Here is a 16052-nt window from a genome sequence, read left to right as displayed (position 1 = left end):
GATTAGAAATAAATATAATAAAAATAAATTTGAGTAAAAATAAAATTAAATAAAAAAAAATCTAAAAAAACCGATATTAGAAAAAAACACATTTCCAGGGTTGATCTGTAATTTTTTTTTATGGAGAGATTCCCGAGTAAATGTAGAAAAATATATGCACAAATTATACGCAACTTATAAGAAAATAAAAATAAAATGATTTATGTTTAAAATCAATGTGGAAAATAAAGTTTAATTTATTACGAATTTATTTAAAAAAATAATGATGATAAATAATTACGTACACTTTTACGGAATAATATTTTTTTCTTTTGGTGTATGAGGATTGTTTTATTAATAGCTTAAAATTTTTTTCCTCTCAAATATATAAGCATAAGTAAAGTGTATTTATTTTACCGCAACTATTTTTGTTCAATTTAAAATCCATTTATAATTTCTCTCCCCTTGTTTTTCTACCACTCAAGTATCGCCGTTATATAATCATTAATATGATGACTTGGGCATAATTTTTCTTGAACTGGAGGTCATGTCAATTATTCAATCTAACTTTTCCCCTCCCGAATTTATATCATTTGAGAGACATATTTTTAAAGACAGTAGATCAATAACTGTAATAAAGTTTAATAAGTTTATACACTGGGATTTGGAGGGCAAATCGAAGCAGTATGTCGGCCAATGCATGGAATTAGTACCGCGGGCATGGACCTTCCTAGACGCATACCAGTTCACTGGGATATTGGCTCATATAGAGTTAGATTTGCGGTGTTTGTTGGTCTGCCTGATACGCCCGAGCATTCCAGTTTGTCTATTTTCCAAGGTTCGGCTCAGTTACAATAAATATATCAAGACACTGGTGTGCAGTAAAAAATTTTAAATCTCTTTCAAGAGCCAATACAAGATAAACAACATTTGCCGGTTTTATCGGCAATTTTTGATAGAATTTTTTTTATAATAATTTATTTGATAGAAATCTAAAAACGGTTGACCCTATCGGGCTATTTCTCAAAATTTTTGTTATTTTCAATCTTAAATCGTTCGAATGTTTACCAATTAGTTGACTAGTTCTGAATAACATTGCTTAGAAAGTTTTAAACTGCAATATATTTTTAATTTGTCGCTTGACTTTGATCATTATTGACAGCATTCGGCGCAATTTTCAGGTCTAAAAATTTTCTGCAAGGTTTATAGTCAATTGGGAAAAGAATTTTGATGTAATATGAAAGAATGTAAAAAAAAATTTTTTTTGTAATTTTGCACACTTTGAACGCGAAGCGCATAGGTATGTTCTACTATTGTCATAAAAAGCAAATTTAAAATTTTGTCACATTAAATGGCATCTAAAAATTATAATATGTAGATAACCGAAATGAAAATCACACTTGTTGATAGAAAAATGATTGTTAGATCGACTAAAAATCCTTTATTAAAAAGTTGAGATGATGTTTTCATTATTGTCGTTTTTCGTTGCTATGACCACTTTGGCAATGGTTACCATAGCAACGGTTACCATGGCAACAATTACTATGGCAACGGTTAAATATTAATGAGTAAAATTTGTAAAAACATTGATTAATTAAATTGTCGATAAATAAAAATTTCGATAAAAGCGCGCGAAGCGCGTTCAATTTTCTAGTATTTTTAAATCGTAAATTTTATTTTTTTTTAAATGTTTAAATTGTATTTAATGTGAATTTTTACGTTCTAGCTTTCTGGTGCATACTACAACTTTCGAAAAATTACTTTTTTGTTTTATTTTCTTTTTAATCTCTTCTTTGGTCTTTTATGAATAATGTTATCGCAAATCACATTTTAATACCATTTTGTTTAGATATAACTCAATACAATAATAGAATTTCTAAGTGCGCATATCGAATATCGTGAAAATTTCAAAATAAAGTAAAAAACTAAGAATTTGTAAGAAGTAATTCTCATGAGGATAACTGATAAGATTAATCCAATTAGGATTGAATTTAGATGGATAAATAGATCTATAACCATGTCTTACAGCATATCTACATAAATTATCTGCACGGTCCATTTCTCAAGAAGTGGATCTATAATTTGATCTGGTATAAACTCACTACATAGAGAGAGATGAGGATGAGGATCAAGTGGTGTGTCGGTGAATTTAGGTGGGAAGATAACGAGTTGAGTAATCTGGAAAAAATAAGGTTAAGACTTTTGTCCAGAGATTGGCTAATTGAGTGAGTAGTATAACTAAGTAATTGGAAATTTTGAGGCAGCCGGATTGGTCGAAACCTTTGCGTGACTTGACTGGATTAGTTTTGTAGGTAGTTACTAATACTCAGTACAAGGGAGCTGTATAGTTAGTGTACATCCTACAGAAGATTCGGAGCCACTGAAGCTGGAGCTGGAGCTGAAGCTGGAGCTACATGCTATTCTAATTGCTCCAACCTCCCATCAGTTCTCAAGCGTCTAGGTCTTTTGTCGGTGTATCTACTCTGGCCGGGTGGATCCTGCCGGTGGATATAGAATGAGAAATTACGGGATCACGTCTTGTACGTACGTTTACATCTAGTCCTCCAGCTTCCAACTACGACTACTACGACACTCGTGTCCGAGTTAATTATTTGCTATAACTGGGTTGAGGTACAGAAAGCACTTTGGTATGACGGCGAAGAACGGCTTCAAATTGCAAGTGGCCTTAAAATGTTTTATTGGTTTACTGCACTTAATTGACTCGTTGAGAGACTTGGAGTTCAGATTTTGAGATTTTTTTTTGGTTAACTTTATGAGACTACGCCGCTTGGAAACATCTAACTTTAAATCCTGGCAAAAATTATTGAATATATATCAACAAAAATCATTTTACTATTTGAAAGAATCTTTATGCTATTAATTTCCGGAATTTAAGCTTTGATATTTAGTAGACGTATAAATAAATACTTTATTGAATTTAATAATTAATTTTTTATCTATTAGAAGAATTGAGAGTACAGAAAAATTAAAACTTTGTTTTGAGTCATTAGTTATGCTGCAATCTCTTTAAGAAAGTTTATCTTATTTTTAACTCTGATGTTTTTCGTTTACTACTAAATAAAAAAAAATCTAATATTTTAATCATTAAGCTTTCCCAACTTTTTAATGCAAAAAACGTCATTTTCGAGTATCCATAAAAAACTCATAAAATACAAAAATTTTATATACCAATGTCCATTAAATGACTACAAATAAAAATTTTTTAATAATTGTTTTTAAAAAAGGCTAATTTTGCGCATCACGAATTCTTTTACAAGTTTCTAGTAAAACAGTAGTCAAAAAAAAAAAAATGAAACTTTTCGAACAAAATTTATCTTTTAAACTGTCAATTTGAATTTTTCGTTTCAATAAAAAAAAAAAAAAAAAAATCCAACAATATTGTCCATAATCACAGAACAAACTGTTTTGTGCAACATGGATAAACAACATCAAAACCAATCTATTATTCTTTTAAGGTCATCAAAGAACATAACCCGTCAAACAATTTAAAAAAAGTGCTCACAAGAATCACAAGACTCACCCCCATTCTCATAAGATTCCTCTGGTGGAATCAATTGTATCCACTGCCGTTTAAAAGACAGTGGTCTTTGATCAAAAGCCTGGAAAATCGGAAAAGAGAGAAGCTTTCCAGTTTCCAGGGAATTGAAAAGTAGCGACGTCCGGTAGCTCACCGACTTTCTACTCCTTTGAACGTCAGTGCAGACTAAATACATAGAGTTTATTAATGGGCGAATGATGAGGTAACGTGACCCGTTTGAGTTCAAAGGTTCGCTCATCACCAACTAGTAAGACGGCTTATGTCAAGGGCAAGTCTCTAGCCTTGATGTTCTAGCATTTTAGTTACAGTTATGCACACTTTAGTCTTGTCTAGTCTAGTCTAGTCTAGTTGGAAGGGTCTAGTCGATGCTGCGTTGATGTGAATATAGATATACCCGACTAGAAAAAAAGTTAGGCTGAACCAGATAATATATCTGGACCGGATCAGGATAGAATAAGGCTTGCCAAATCCGGTAAGCCCTATCAGGACCAGGTCTGGACCAGATGAGGATAGCCTGATGTAAAATATAATAAAGTATGGTAAGGCATACTACATCAGGACCATTCCTGGACCAGATGAGGATAACCTGATGTAAAATATAATAAAGTATGGTAAGGCATACTACATCAGGACCAGGTCTGGACCAGATGAGGATAGCCTTATATAAAATATAATAAAGTATGGTAAGGCATACTACATCAGGACCAGGTGTGGACTTGATGAGGCTAGCCTGATGTAAAATATAATCAGGTATTGTAAAGTGTACTGCATCAGGACTAAATACAGTTATCATAGTATAAAAAATTATTAAGTATGACATGTTTCACATCATGATTGTCATACTTATACCATAAGTTAGGTTGTAATTGTATCAGATCAAATTAATAACAGTCATTTATCTATATTAAATGATAACTTAATTCAATTCAAAATATTTTTCATAAAAAATTTTAATGAGTTCAATCGTTCGATATTGATCTAGTAGATTTCATACAGCCAAGTAAATAATAATAGTAATAATAATAACAATAATAATAATAATAATAATAATAATAATAATAATAATAATAATAAGCGGTGCTTGTTACGTGGCCTCCTAGTGGCGCACCGCGGGAAACGCAGACCGCAACATCTGGTCTGTAGGCTAACAACGTAACCGGAGCAACGGGCCAACTACCCGTTGCACCGTAATATCTGAGTTCCAAAACAGTATAATCTCAGAAGTGCTCCCCACAACCGGTCCTCTTCGGATGAGGACCAGTCATCAGGTGGGAGGAGCACACCGGACCCGATGACTTATGACGACCCCGGCGCTTATAGGATTAAGTTTAAGTGGACGGAGGAGCTTCGCGCCGATCTCTTGGTGTGCTGGCAGAACAGCGAGCCGGAGGTATCAGGGTATATGGCCCGGATGCACACACTTTGGTGTGGCATGCATCCGGAGCACAGACATTTTACGCCCAAACACCTGCGTAATTACGCCTCATACCTTCGGCATAATCGACGATCGCTGCTGCCAAATAGAAGGCAGTCTAATCGGCCTTCATTTCCAGCACCGCTACACCAAGAACGGCACCGTTTCTCCGAGGACAACGACAACCTCTTTACAGGTCGACAAGTGAGCATCTCCAAAAAGATGACTCACTCAAAACAACAGCTCGACACGGTGAACGAAGATCTCCCCACACAGCTTCAAGAGGACTCCACTCTGCTCACTGTCAACCAAGTTGTCTACGGTGCCGCGGCTTCGCTTCTGCCGATAGAGAGAAGACATTCTCTCTCCTTCGAGGCGAAGTTGAAGCTGCGCATCGCTCAACTTGGACACAAAATTGACATTTCTCGGAAACAAGTCTCCCGCATTCAGTGTGTGATAGAGTATGTTAGTACTCAAAGACCGTACACGCCAAAAGTTCGTCGCCTGGCGGCAGAACTTCGAAGGCGACATCACACACTGAACAAGAGTACTCTTCTTGTCATCAAAGAAGAGTCTCTTAACAGGTTGCGGGCTCTGGTGGCTTCCAAAAAGTCACTAGAGAAAAGGCTGAAGCGGTTGATCGACAACTCTTTGTTTCGATCCAACCCTTCACGCTTTCTGTCACCTAAGACCGCTGTTCCCGAGAATTATCCATCATCTGAGCGAGTGGAAGCCTTTTGGAGTGAATTGTACGGAGATCAACCAAACGTCAACCCGGATACTCCAGCTCTACACGACTTCGAGGCATTCTGTCGAGAACACCGACGGCAGGATATCGCCGAAGAGAGCCCTGCAGTCAGTGTGCAAGAAATTCGTAAAGCCCTGAATGGCAGCAAGAACTGGGCTGCCCCGGGTCCAGATGGCATAAACATCTTCTGGTGGAAGAAATTTTCTTCTACACATGCTCATCTGGCCCGGATTTTTACATCATACATTCAGGGCGACGAACCAATTCCAGACTGGCTGGTAGAAGGGCGAACCGTACTCATCCCTAAAAGGGTGACTTGTCCGACCCAAAGAACTACAGGCCTATCACTTGCTTGAATGCGGTTTACAAGATTTTTACAAAAATCTTAAATAACCGTATCTTGCAGGAGATAGAGCCTGTGTGGCAACAGATATACGAACAACGTGGCAGTAAACAGGGCGTGTCAGGTTGCAAGATCAACTTGTTGGTAGATAGATGCGTCATTCAAGACGCAATCTACTACCAACGCAACCTGTCTATGGCCTGGATTGACTACCGTAAGGCATTTGACTCAACTTCACATGAGTTGATTCTCTATCTGCTCAAATGCCTCGGAATCAATCGCCAAACAGTGGGATGCATACAACGTACGATGCAGCTCTGGCGAACGCGTTTTCACATAGGAAGTGGAAATGCATTGCACGTAACCGGAACTGTTCAGTACAAGAGAGGCGTCTTTCAGGGAGATTCTCTGAGCCCTCTGTTGTTTTGCATCTCACTGCTGCCAATATCTGTTGCCCTCCGACAAACTCGTGGGTACTCTGCGGGGCTACCGAGTGATCGAGTATACTCGATCACTCACCAACTGTTTATGGATGATCTAAAGATATACAGTGCCAACAAAGATCATCTACAAACGGCCATCAACATCGTAGCAGAGTACACACGAGATGTCGGAATGTCTTTTGGGTTGGACAAGTGTGCGGTCGTACACCTGGCGAAGGGTAAGTGCTCTGATACGGGTGGAGATGTCGAATTAGTGGATGGGAGCGTCTTAAGAGAATTAGACGCCGGAGAGTTGTACAGATATCTAGGGATTGAAGAGCGGCAAATGCATGCCGTCTCTGAAGTCCGAACAACTCTTCGCAGTGAGTATGTTAGGAGACTCCGGAAGATCTGGTCATCAGAACTTTCCGGCAAGAACAAAGTCTTAGCTACTAACATGCTCGCTGTCCCGGTCCTACTTTACTCTTTTGGGATCCTGAAATGGCCTCGAAATGAGTTGAAAGATCTCGACATCAAAACCCGTAAAGTCATCAATATGAATCAGAGCATGCACCCTAACTCATCAGTCGCCAGGATGTACCTCTCCCGGAACATCGGAGGGAGAGGATTGCAGAGCTTGGAGCGGCTTCACGATCGTTTGGTTCTGGGTTTAACATACGAGGTTGCCAATTTCACAGCAGACGAGGACGACTTCCTGATGCAATTTGTTCATAGTCATGAAAATGCGCGGAAGGGGTCGTTCTTGTATAAGGCAGCAATCTACGCGGCAAATACCTTAGGTCTCGGAGAAATAAACGCTCTCATTGAACTCCCGAAAAAGGAGTTCAAGAGCGTCGTCAGGATAGCCGAGGAAAAAAAACTCCTCGGTGAACACATGGACAAGTCCATGCACAGCGTGTATTTCAAACACGTCCGTGACCATGGCTTGTCCACCCAGCTGACATTCTCCTTCTTGAAGTCAGCTGGCCTGATGTCCGAGACCGAAGGGTTTATATTTGCCTGCCAAGATGGTGTTATCAACACTCTCGAATACCGTAGCAAGGTGCTCCAGGCGCAGCTTCCGGACACGTCCTGTCGGACGTGTAAACAACATCCAGTGACGCTGATGCACCTTTTGTCGGCATGTCCTGTGCTGGCAAGAGGTGCCTACATACAGCGTCACAATGCTGCCCTGCGAGTACTCTATTATCATCTCAGATATAGCTACGGTATCGATGAGACACCAGTGCTGCCTTATCTGCCAGGAGATATTCCGCAGGTTGTTGAGAATGACAGTTCCAAAATTTATTGGAACATACCATTCGCAACAACCCGGCGGATGGACCACAACAAACCTGATATTGTGCTCTTCGACAAGGCTACTCGTGACATTTATGTCATTGAGTTTTCGGCCCCAGCCGAATACAATATCTCTGTCAAAGAAGAGCACAAACACCAGATATATCAGGATCTCCCGTTTGAAATTGGCAAACTCTACCCAGGTTACCGTGTCAAGCTCGTCGTTTTGGTTGTCGGCGTCCTTGGAGGGATGAAACAGTCTTTTGTGTCTTCACTTGCGAAGATACCGGCTTGCAGTTCAGCAGCCGTGTCTCTAGCAGTGCGGATGCAAAAGGCTGTCATTTTGGGATCCCTGCGTCTACTTAGGCAAATGAATTTGGCCTGCTGCACTCACTAACCGCCTTGTTGTGCGGAGTGGTGCAGCAGTAATGGATGGCGCTCAGGCTGGGCCCTCGGAGAGTCGGACTCCGGGGAAAACCCCCCTGAGCAATTAATAACAAATAATAATAATAATAATAATAATAATAATAATAATAATAATAATAATAATAAATTAAATATTTAATAAATAAACTTTTTTAAAGTTACATTGATATAAACTTAGGATTACATATCATGTTCATAAATTTGAAAAATATATAAAAAAATTTAATTATAATGACATAATCTAATAATAAAGTATGCTATTACACTAAATGTCAAAGTCAACATAATGCAATGTGTAAGTATGACATGTTTAAGTATGACATGTTTCACATCATGATTCACAGAAATTTCAAAATAATGAAGAAATTATTCCTGATAACAAGTTGCATCAAACATTATCTTCAGTATTGAATAATGCTAAAGATTGGGATGGTCACAGAGTTTCAAGAATAAAAAAACAAGCATCTAATGACGATAAATAAAAAACATCGTTATTATCCTATTCATTTTTTTTTAATCATTTTTTTTTGTTGTGAAAAATATTCTACCAAAAAAATTAATAAGAATTAATTAGTTGGTTAAAAATATTTAATAAACATATTTAATATATAATTAATAATATTTATTTAATAATAACATAATAGTGTAATAATAAATATAATAATATATGAAATAACACATTTATAATATCAATTGATAAATTTGTTTTATCAAACAATTTTCTCGAAACCAAACACTCGTGTTTCTTAAAGGGACCGGACCGGGCATACCCGATTTGAATTAGCCAAGGTATATAACGCAGATGATTGATTTGGATCCGATTAGGAAAATCTCATCCAGATTCGATTAGGAATTCCGAATCGGGTCCTGATAAAATTTTCCTGATCGGGTCCAGATAAGGTTTTCCTGATCAGGTCCAGGCAAATCATCTGCGTTACATTCCTTATCTGGTCTAAATCGGGCATGCCCGGTCCGGTCCTTCTAAGGATCACGAAAAAATTTCTAGTCGGGTAGATGTAGATGATGATGTAGACGTGATGATACAGTGGCTGAAACTGGCACCGATGACTGCTTCGTCGAGCAGTGATGGCACCGGAAGGGATCCCTGTCTACCCGACATGTCGAGCTGCTCGTTTAGACATCCGCCTGAGCGAGATTCATGTCAACAAGCGCATCATGCTACACAACACATTTATTGGTAATTCGCCGGATGTTTGTTTGCAAAACGAGATGTATACGCTGGGAGATGTTATGTGGGATGTTAGTTGTCTGAATGGTTGGTTGGATCAAGCATTTAGCATCAACCATCAACCATCAACCTTCGCTGGGTTGTTGGCCGCTGGTTGATTGATAATTTAGTTGATTACTGGTAACTGGTTGTACCTTGCTTACCATTGAGAACGTGCACAGCGATGGTGGTTTTCGCTCGATCTGGGACAATGCAGCTGTAGTTTCCTGCGTGACGGGGGCTGGCTTTCTCAATCGTAAGAGCACTCACGATCACCGAAACCTCCTTGTCGTCTACTATTTCGGTTGTTCTATTTTCACTGAAATCAATAAATTACCCAAAGCTTTTGTTAATAATCAAAATACTTTTAAAGATTTAACTTAGCTTACGTATTCTTTATTTCTTACTCATTTATGCTGTATGAGAATTTTCAAACTGAGACGCAGCAAGAAATGGATTTGTATAGGGTACAAAGGTTTTAATTTAATGACATTTAATATCAAAGGAATGCTGAGAATTATAATGGGCTTTCATATTGAGCTTACAAGTTGCTCGCTTGATATAACTTGGCTTTTTTTAATTTTTTAAGGAAAAAATTGTTTGTGCGAAGCTTAATATTTTGAGAAGGATAAAATTTTACTGAAATTTCCAATATATTTTTGAACATTTCATTAGAGGTTAAATGTAATTGAAATTTAAAAAAAAATTATTTTTTGCATTTTATTGAAATACGATCTCAAAAACATTTCCTTAAAATTTTAAGTCCTTGATTACAATCAATATTTCCTGAGAATTTGACAATTACCAAAGTTTCTTAGATACTCTACAAAAACCGGGCTGAACTATTGTTTAAAACTGTACAAACCTGACATGAGAGCTAAGAATTTCGTCCCCTCTGGTCCAGATCAGAGATTCGTTCAGTTTTTCGAGTACATCCCGACCTTCGCATTTCAGCCTCAAGGCACTACCGGCTTTGAGGTGTCTCTCACCAGAGATAGCACGCCCGGCATCGTCAGTGATATTCAGCACCGGAGCTGTAAAAATTGTGTATTCACACGGAAAAATATTATATTTGAAAATTATAGAGATAGTTATGTAAAAATTACACGTTTTTTTTTTTGTGTTATGTGTACAAAATATAATTTTCACATTTACAGGTATAAATGTGTAAAAATTATATTATTAGATAATTTAAAAAAAAAAACCATGAAAATGACATTCTTGGAAAAAAATTTATATAAATGTATACATAAAATTATATAAGATTTTTTGCCATCTATAATTTTATACATATTTTTTTTTATATTTCTGAAAATGTTAATTTTACAGTTATGTCTTGACAAGAGTAAAACTATAAATCAAACATTTTTTATTGTAATTTTGACAAGGCTTTTTTCCGTGTATATATTTTCAATAGAGCAAACTGTCAGAACAAAATAAAATAAAATATTCCAAAAAAGTTTATAATGCCTTTGCCAAAAGTACCAAGGCAATCGGTGAATTTAAATAATCGCGATAATTCGGGGCACGTGTTTAAATCTTGGATTGAGTATGGAAGATTTTTAAGTTTCTGGGTAGCTTAACTTAAACTCTAAACTCAAAACCTTTTTATATTTTTTAAAGGTATATCACGATTCCTCTAACGTGGTACGGATGATTCTTCTCATCGGAAAGCCGCCATTAGGATGCAGCTCAACTTCCCAGAGCAGCTATTCTCGAAGCGGCCGCTATGCAAATTTCACACTGGCTCATCCGATTCTTTTCGTTTTATTTTTCTTTCCATCAGCTCTCTCACGTTTTGCCTCTATACTTCTATACTTAGTACTTCAACCCTCAGCCCTCTATCGCGTCCGCTTCCTCTGCTCTCTCTGGATTCTGGGTGCCTCTGTCTCCATTTTCTCGAGCTCGCCTATCCATAACACAACGACCAGAGACAATGTCGCAGTGTCTGCTCAACGACACAACGGCTGCTTTTACTTTACTGCCAGACTATTTTGCGTGTGTCATGACCGAGGAAAAAAAGCTTACAATTTTTTTTTTATTTCCACTACCCCCATTTTTCTTTTTTACACTCTCTTATTTTTCCTGTCACTACATCCTGCTTGTTGTTACTTGTCTATTTTCCTTCTTACTTTCAGTAATATATTTTTTTATTTTCACCCAAGAAGAGATAAATATTCTGTCTCTTGATTTTATATATCTATTATTTACTTTTTTTTTTATTTTTTAGAAAATACTTTTTCAGTTTTGTTACTTTCTATTCAGTTGATTTATTTACTTACTTCACTTGGCTCTGGTAATGTAATAAAGTAATAGAGTCACGCTTTTAATCTACTGAGTAATAATTTAAATATTAATTTAGAAAATAAACTAAAATGTCCTAGCACACCCTATTGAGTCGAATAAGAGCAATGATAATATTCGTAGATGATAAAATACTTGGCAGAGTAATAGCTTGAGAGATTCTAACGATGTTCAATTTTCGTTTAACAGTATATGTATCGACGGCGAAAACCGTGTAGATGAATGGCCCCGAGCGGACCATTCTTGTCGATCTGTCATAGCTTGTAATTTTAAACGCATGTTCGATCTATCACACTCTATCGCTCTCCATCCAATCGATCAAGAACTTTTTCGGGTGTTCTAATCAACGAAAATCGTTCACTGTCCGGAAGGGAAAACAATTATAACTTTCAGTTTAATTGAAATTTATTTGATAAATATTCTGACTTTTTTCAGAAGTATGTCATTTACTTTACACACCTCGACCGCAAACGTGATTTATGAAAAAATTAGGAATATTTTTTTTAATAATTAATTTGATTATACTTTCACATTCATCAGCTGATTGAAATTCATTAAAATTTTTTCTTCTTAATTTTCCAACGATTTTTCACGCGATTATTAGATGCCATGGATTTTGCGTTCTGAATTTTTTACACTCTAAAAAACTTTTTTTTTTAGATAAAATCCCTTTTAATCGAGTAATACATAATTATGAATTTTTATTTAAAAAAAATGGTATATCTCGCGATCTTTAAACTTTAAAAATTCATTTGTAAAGTTATCGCGCAATTTAATATTCAATATATATTCGAAAAAATTGATTTTATTTTCATCTAAAAATCATTCTTTATTTTTTTTTGTTAATATTGATATAATGTAACAATTATAACTAGGTTATATCAGTCACAATAGTAACAGAAGATAATAATACCAAATCAATGAACAACATCGATTAATTTATTTTAATATTTCAGTCGGATTATCTCGTTGATAATAGATGGCTTGTAGAAACGCCAGTGAATCGATACGCGCTTTTGATACACTACGTAACCAACAGTTTTAAATTTATGAGATAATTATTATCGTAGCCGCGCGATTTTGTATTCTATTAATACACAGTAGTTATTTAGAAAATAAAAGTAATTGAACCATTTATTAGATATCCATTGATTTTTATTTCCTAACAATGTTTTAATATTCAAATACTAGATATTTTTTTGAATATCTTAGTGCAAGGAATGCAATTTTAACAAATTTTATCAATCCTTTTCATAAATTTCATCAATATCAATTTTACCAAAAAGGAGTTCTATATTTCAGGAATTTATATTTGCGCTTATTCCTAGAGCCGATGATAGTAAATAAATAGTGAAAATAACTAATTTCTTTTTCGGAATTTATAGCAGGAATGAGCAAACTGGAAAATAATATTTTTTTGATATTTTTTAATCAAATATTAAATTTTGTGGGTACTAAATATTTTAAATAGAGTGATATAAATGAGAGTGATAGTTAATAAAAATAGAGTAGCTAACAAAAAATTCATTTTATTTTAAAAAAGCGTGGGATTCATTTAAAAATATTTGGATAATTATTATACTTTTATAACAGGTAAAAATAAAATATTTAGATCAATTGATATCAATACCACGCTTTTTAACAATAAAATTAATTTTTGGGTAATCAATCTATTTTTATTCTGAACTGCTTGAAAATTATAGCTAAAATTCTGTAAAAATCAATCGAACAGTTTCAATAAAAAAATTTTATTTTCTTGTAAAATATATTTCCACCCGACTGTTCACTCTTGTCTACTTACTAAGAAATTGTAAACTTAAAAATTTCCAAGACCATTTAAAAGCCGTAAAAACTTTTTCCGCAAAAAAACCTCAACAGAAAAGTTGTTAAAATCTTTTCTTCCCACACATGGTCATTTGAGGTGTGCATTTCGAGATTTTCGAACAAAAATAGAAGTGATTATGATTATCAACAAAAACAAAACTTTCGCCAAACAAATGTTCATAAAATTTAACTACAGTTTTATTTATCTATATTTCACAGTAATCTACAAATTGTAGGACAAAGTAGTGCGTTGATTCATCGGGAAAAGTTTTCCATCCACCTTCCACCATCCGCCATCCACTGAAGAGGAAAGAAGTCTCACAGGAGTTTCCTCACAGAATTCCTCCCTTCTCTTCTTCTTTCCTCACTTTATTCTTTTGTATTTCGTACATATATTTTCAACTCCCAGTGTTCCAGGTCTCAGCGTAGCTAACGTAGTTCAAACTTGATTTTCAAAACTTTTTATTCAAAGAAACGGTCCTCGTGGTGCTGCAGATGATAATATTCTTTGATTACTCGCGTATTTCCCGGAGGCTCTCACTCCATCTTCTCCTCTCTCTTTTTCCCTTCTTTTATTTTCCTTCTCATCTGTTTTCTTTCTTTCTGTCCCATTCTTCTCTCTTGAATTCGTCTGAATTTGCTTGGCGAATTTCCTCAAGGCGAACCCACTCTCAGCTCCAGACTTCGGTGATCTTCTTTCTTAGTTTAAACGCCGCCTTACTTTCAATCTCTTACATTTTTACCCTATTTTTTGTCCTCACTCTAACAATGTGCCATCGAAACTCCGATCCGAGTTTTCAGACCCCAAACTTCAATTCGATCCCGACTTTTAAATCATATTCGACTCAATAATAATCACTCATTTATTTTATCTTCTTTTTTTTTTTTAATTATCATAAATTTACCTTCTCCAAAAAATAATCAATTAATTATTAATTAATTAATTAATTAATTAATTAATTAATTCCAACGAACCCAGTCACCTATATAACAGTAAAAGCGGCACTCTCGGACCTCATAAACTGCAGGATGAAAAAAAAATAAACAACCTGGCGAAGCCATGAGTGTTAATCTCGACTTTCAACGTACAGGCACCTCACCCTCATCCCTTCGAAACTATCTCTGTTTATCCTGGATTTCTAATAAACTTTTTCAACATCGCTCAGATAAACAGAATTGCTAATTATTAAGCTCGACAAACGGACTTTTAATCAAGCTATATATTTATACATGTTATATATGTTTAGATATATAATATATATATATATATATATATATACAATATGGTATATATATTTTGTTAAAAATTTAATAACTTTCATCATTTTTTGCATCACAATTTCCACTTAGCGTTAAACACCTGAGAATTTACAGAAACTTTTTAACAGCTTGGTGACTAAATTCGAGAGATTAAATTCCTTTGAATTTCCATCATAGTTTGCAAAACTGTAAATGCAAATATAAGAGAGAGTGACGTACAGATTAAAATTTTCAGTCTTACTCAATTCGAGATTATGTTTTAATTGGCATTCTTAAGGTTTAACTGCGCTTTTACGCGAGTTTTATTGATTTATATGATAGCTTGTCGTTATTCTGACTTACCGTGAATTATTTACGGTTTTTTATAACTCGCTTTTACGGAAATTAAGTTAAATACTGATTCTCAAATACTTTTACTTCAGATACGACTAACCTAACTTTCAAATTCCAGCGCCAAAATTAAAAAAATTTATTTTTAAAAGTGAATAGTTAAAAAAATTAGTTTATTTCATTTATTTGTAAATTGATTATTACCGCATTTGATTTCATCTCTGAAGTGTCAAGCACACAACTCAACCGTCAGAAACAATGTTTAGTTTTGACGCTACGTTTCATACAGGGGGCAGTTCTGTCGGCGTCAAATCATATGAATAAATACGACGCTTCGAGTCATATCAGTGTTGTATTTAAAGTGAAAAATTTTCAAATTTTTTAATTTAGAAAATAATTAAAAATAAAAAAAGGGAAGGATTCAAATGCGAATTCTTTTTCTTCATGAACTTCCATTCAATTAAGAATTATATACGTCCCGATGATGAAAGAAACGATTGAGAATAAAAATGTGTGCTTTATCGATGAATAAATTAGCTATGAATAATAATAGAAAAAAAAAATGAAAAGGCAAAATAGTAATTGAATTTTTAAATTGATATTTTTGGGGAAAAATTTTGCAAGGTTTAAATTATTCAGTTCTAGCAACCGGGAGTATACCGTATATAATAATTTTTAGATTCATGACTCTCTGTTATCCTTTGAATTTGATATATGGAGAGCTATCAACTGTAGAATGAATTTTATAAAAAAGTACGACTTTATTTGAGAATTCTTACGGTTTCTGCACGAAAAAATTGAAGTTTTATCCAACTTTACGAAAATGAAGTCACATTTCTATGTAAAAACAAATATTGATAGAATAAGGAGATAAAGCATAATCGATTTCTTGTTTTAGGAAAACAGAAATAATTTT

General features: G+C 35.0%; 1 protein-coding gene across 1 annotated transcript in view; it reads right to left on the bottom strand.

Moving 5' to 3' along the window:
* The window catches only part of LOC141530006 (uncharacterized), a 167378-nt gene that overhangs the window by 23076 nt on the left and 128250 nt on the right, over positions 1-16052 (bottom strand). The window contains exons 7-8 of the mRNA XM_074246839.1: positions 10284-10452; positions 9583-9737 (exon numbers count right to left, since the gene is read on the bottom strand). Of these exons, the coding sequence (XP_074102940.1) occupies positions 9583-9737; positions 10284-10452 (324 nt within the window). The remainder of the gene's footprint in view (positions 1-9582; positions 9738-10283; positions 10453-16052) is intronic.

Source organism: Cotesia typhae, unplaced genomic scaffold, assembly GCF_013202065.1.
Source record: "Cotesia typhae breed Kobodo isofemale line unplaced genomic scaffold, CoteBio_Ctyphae contig_119, whole genome shotgun sequence".
Lineage (NCBI taxonomy): Eukaryota > Metazoa > Arthropoda > Insecta > Hymenoptera > Braconidae > Cotesia > Cotesia typhae.
This window is presented reverse-complemented; position numbering and strand designations above follow the sequence as displayed.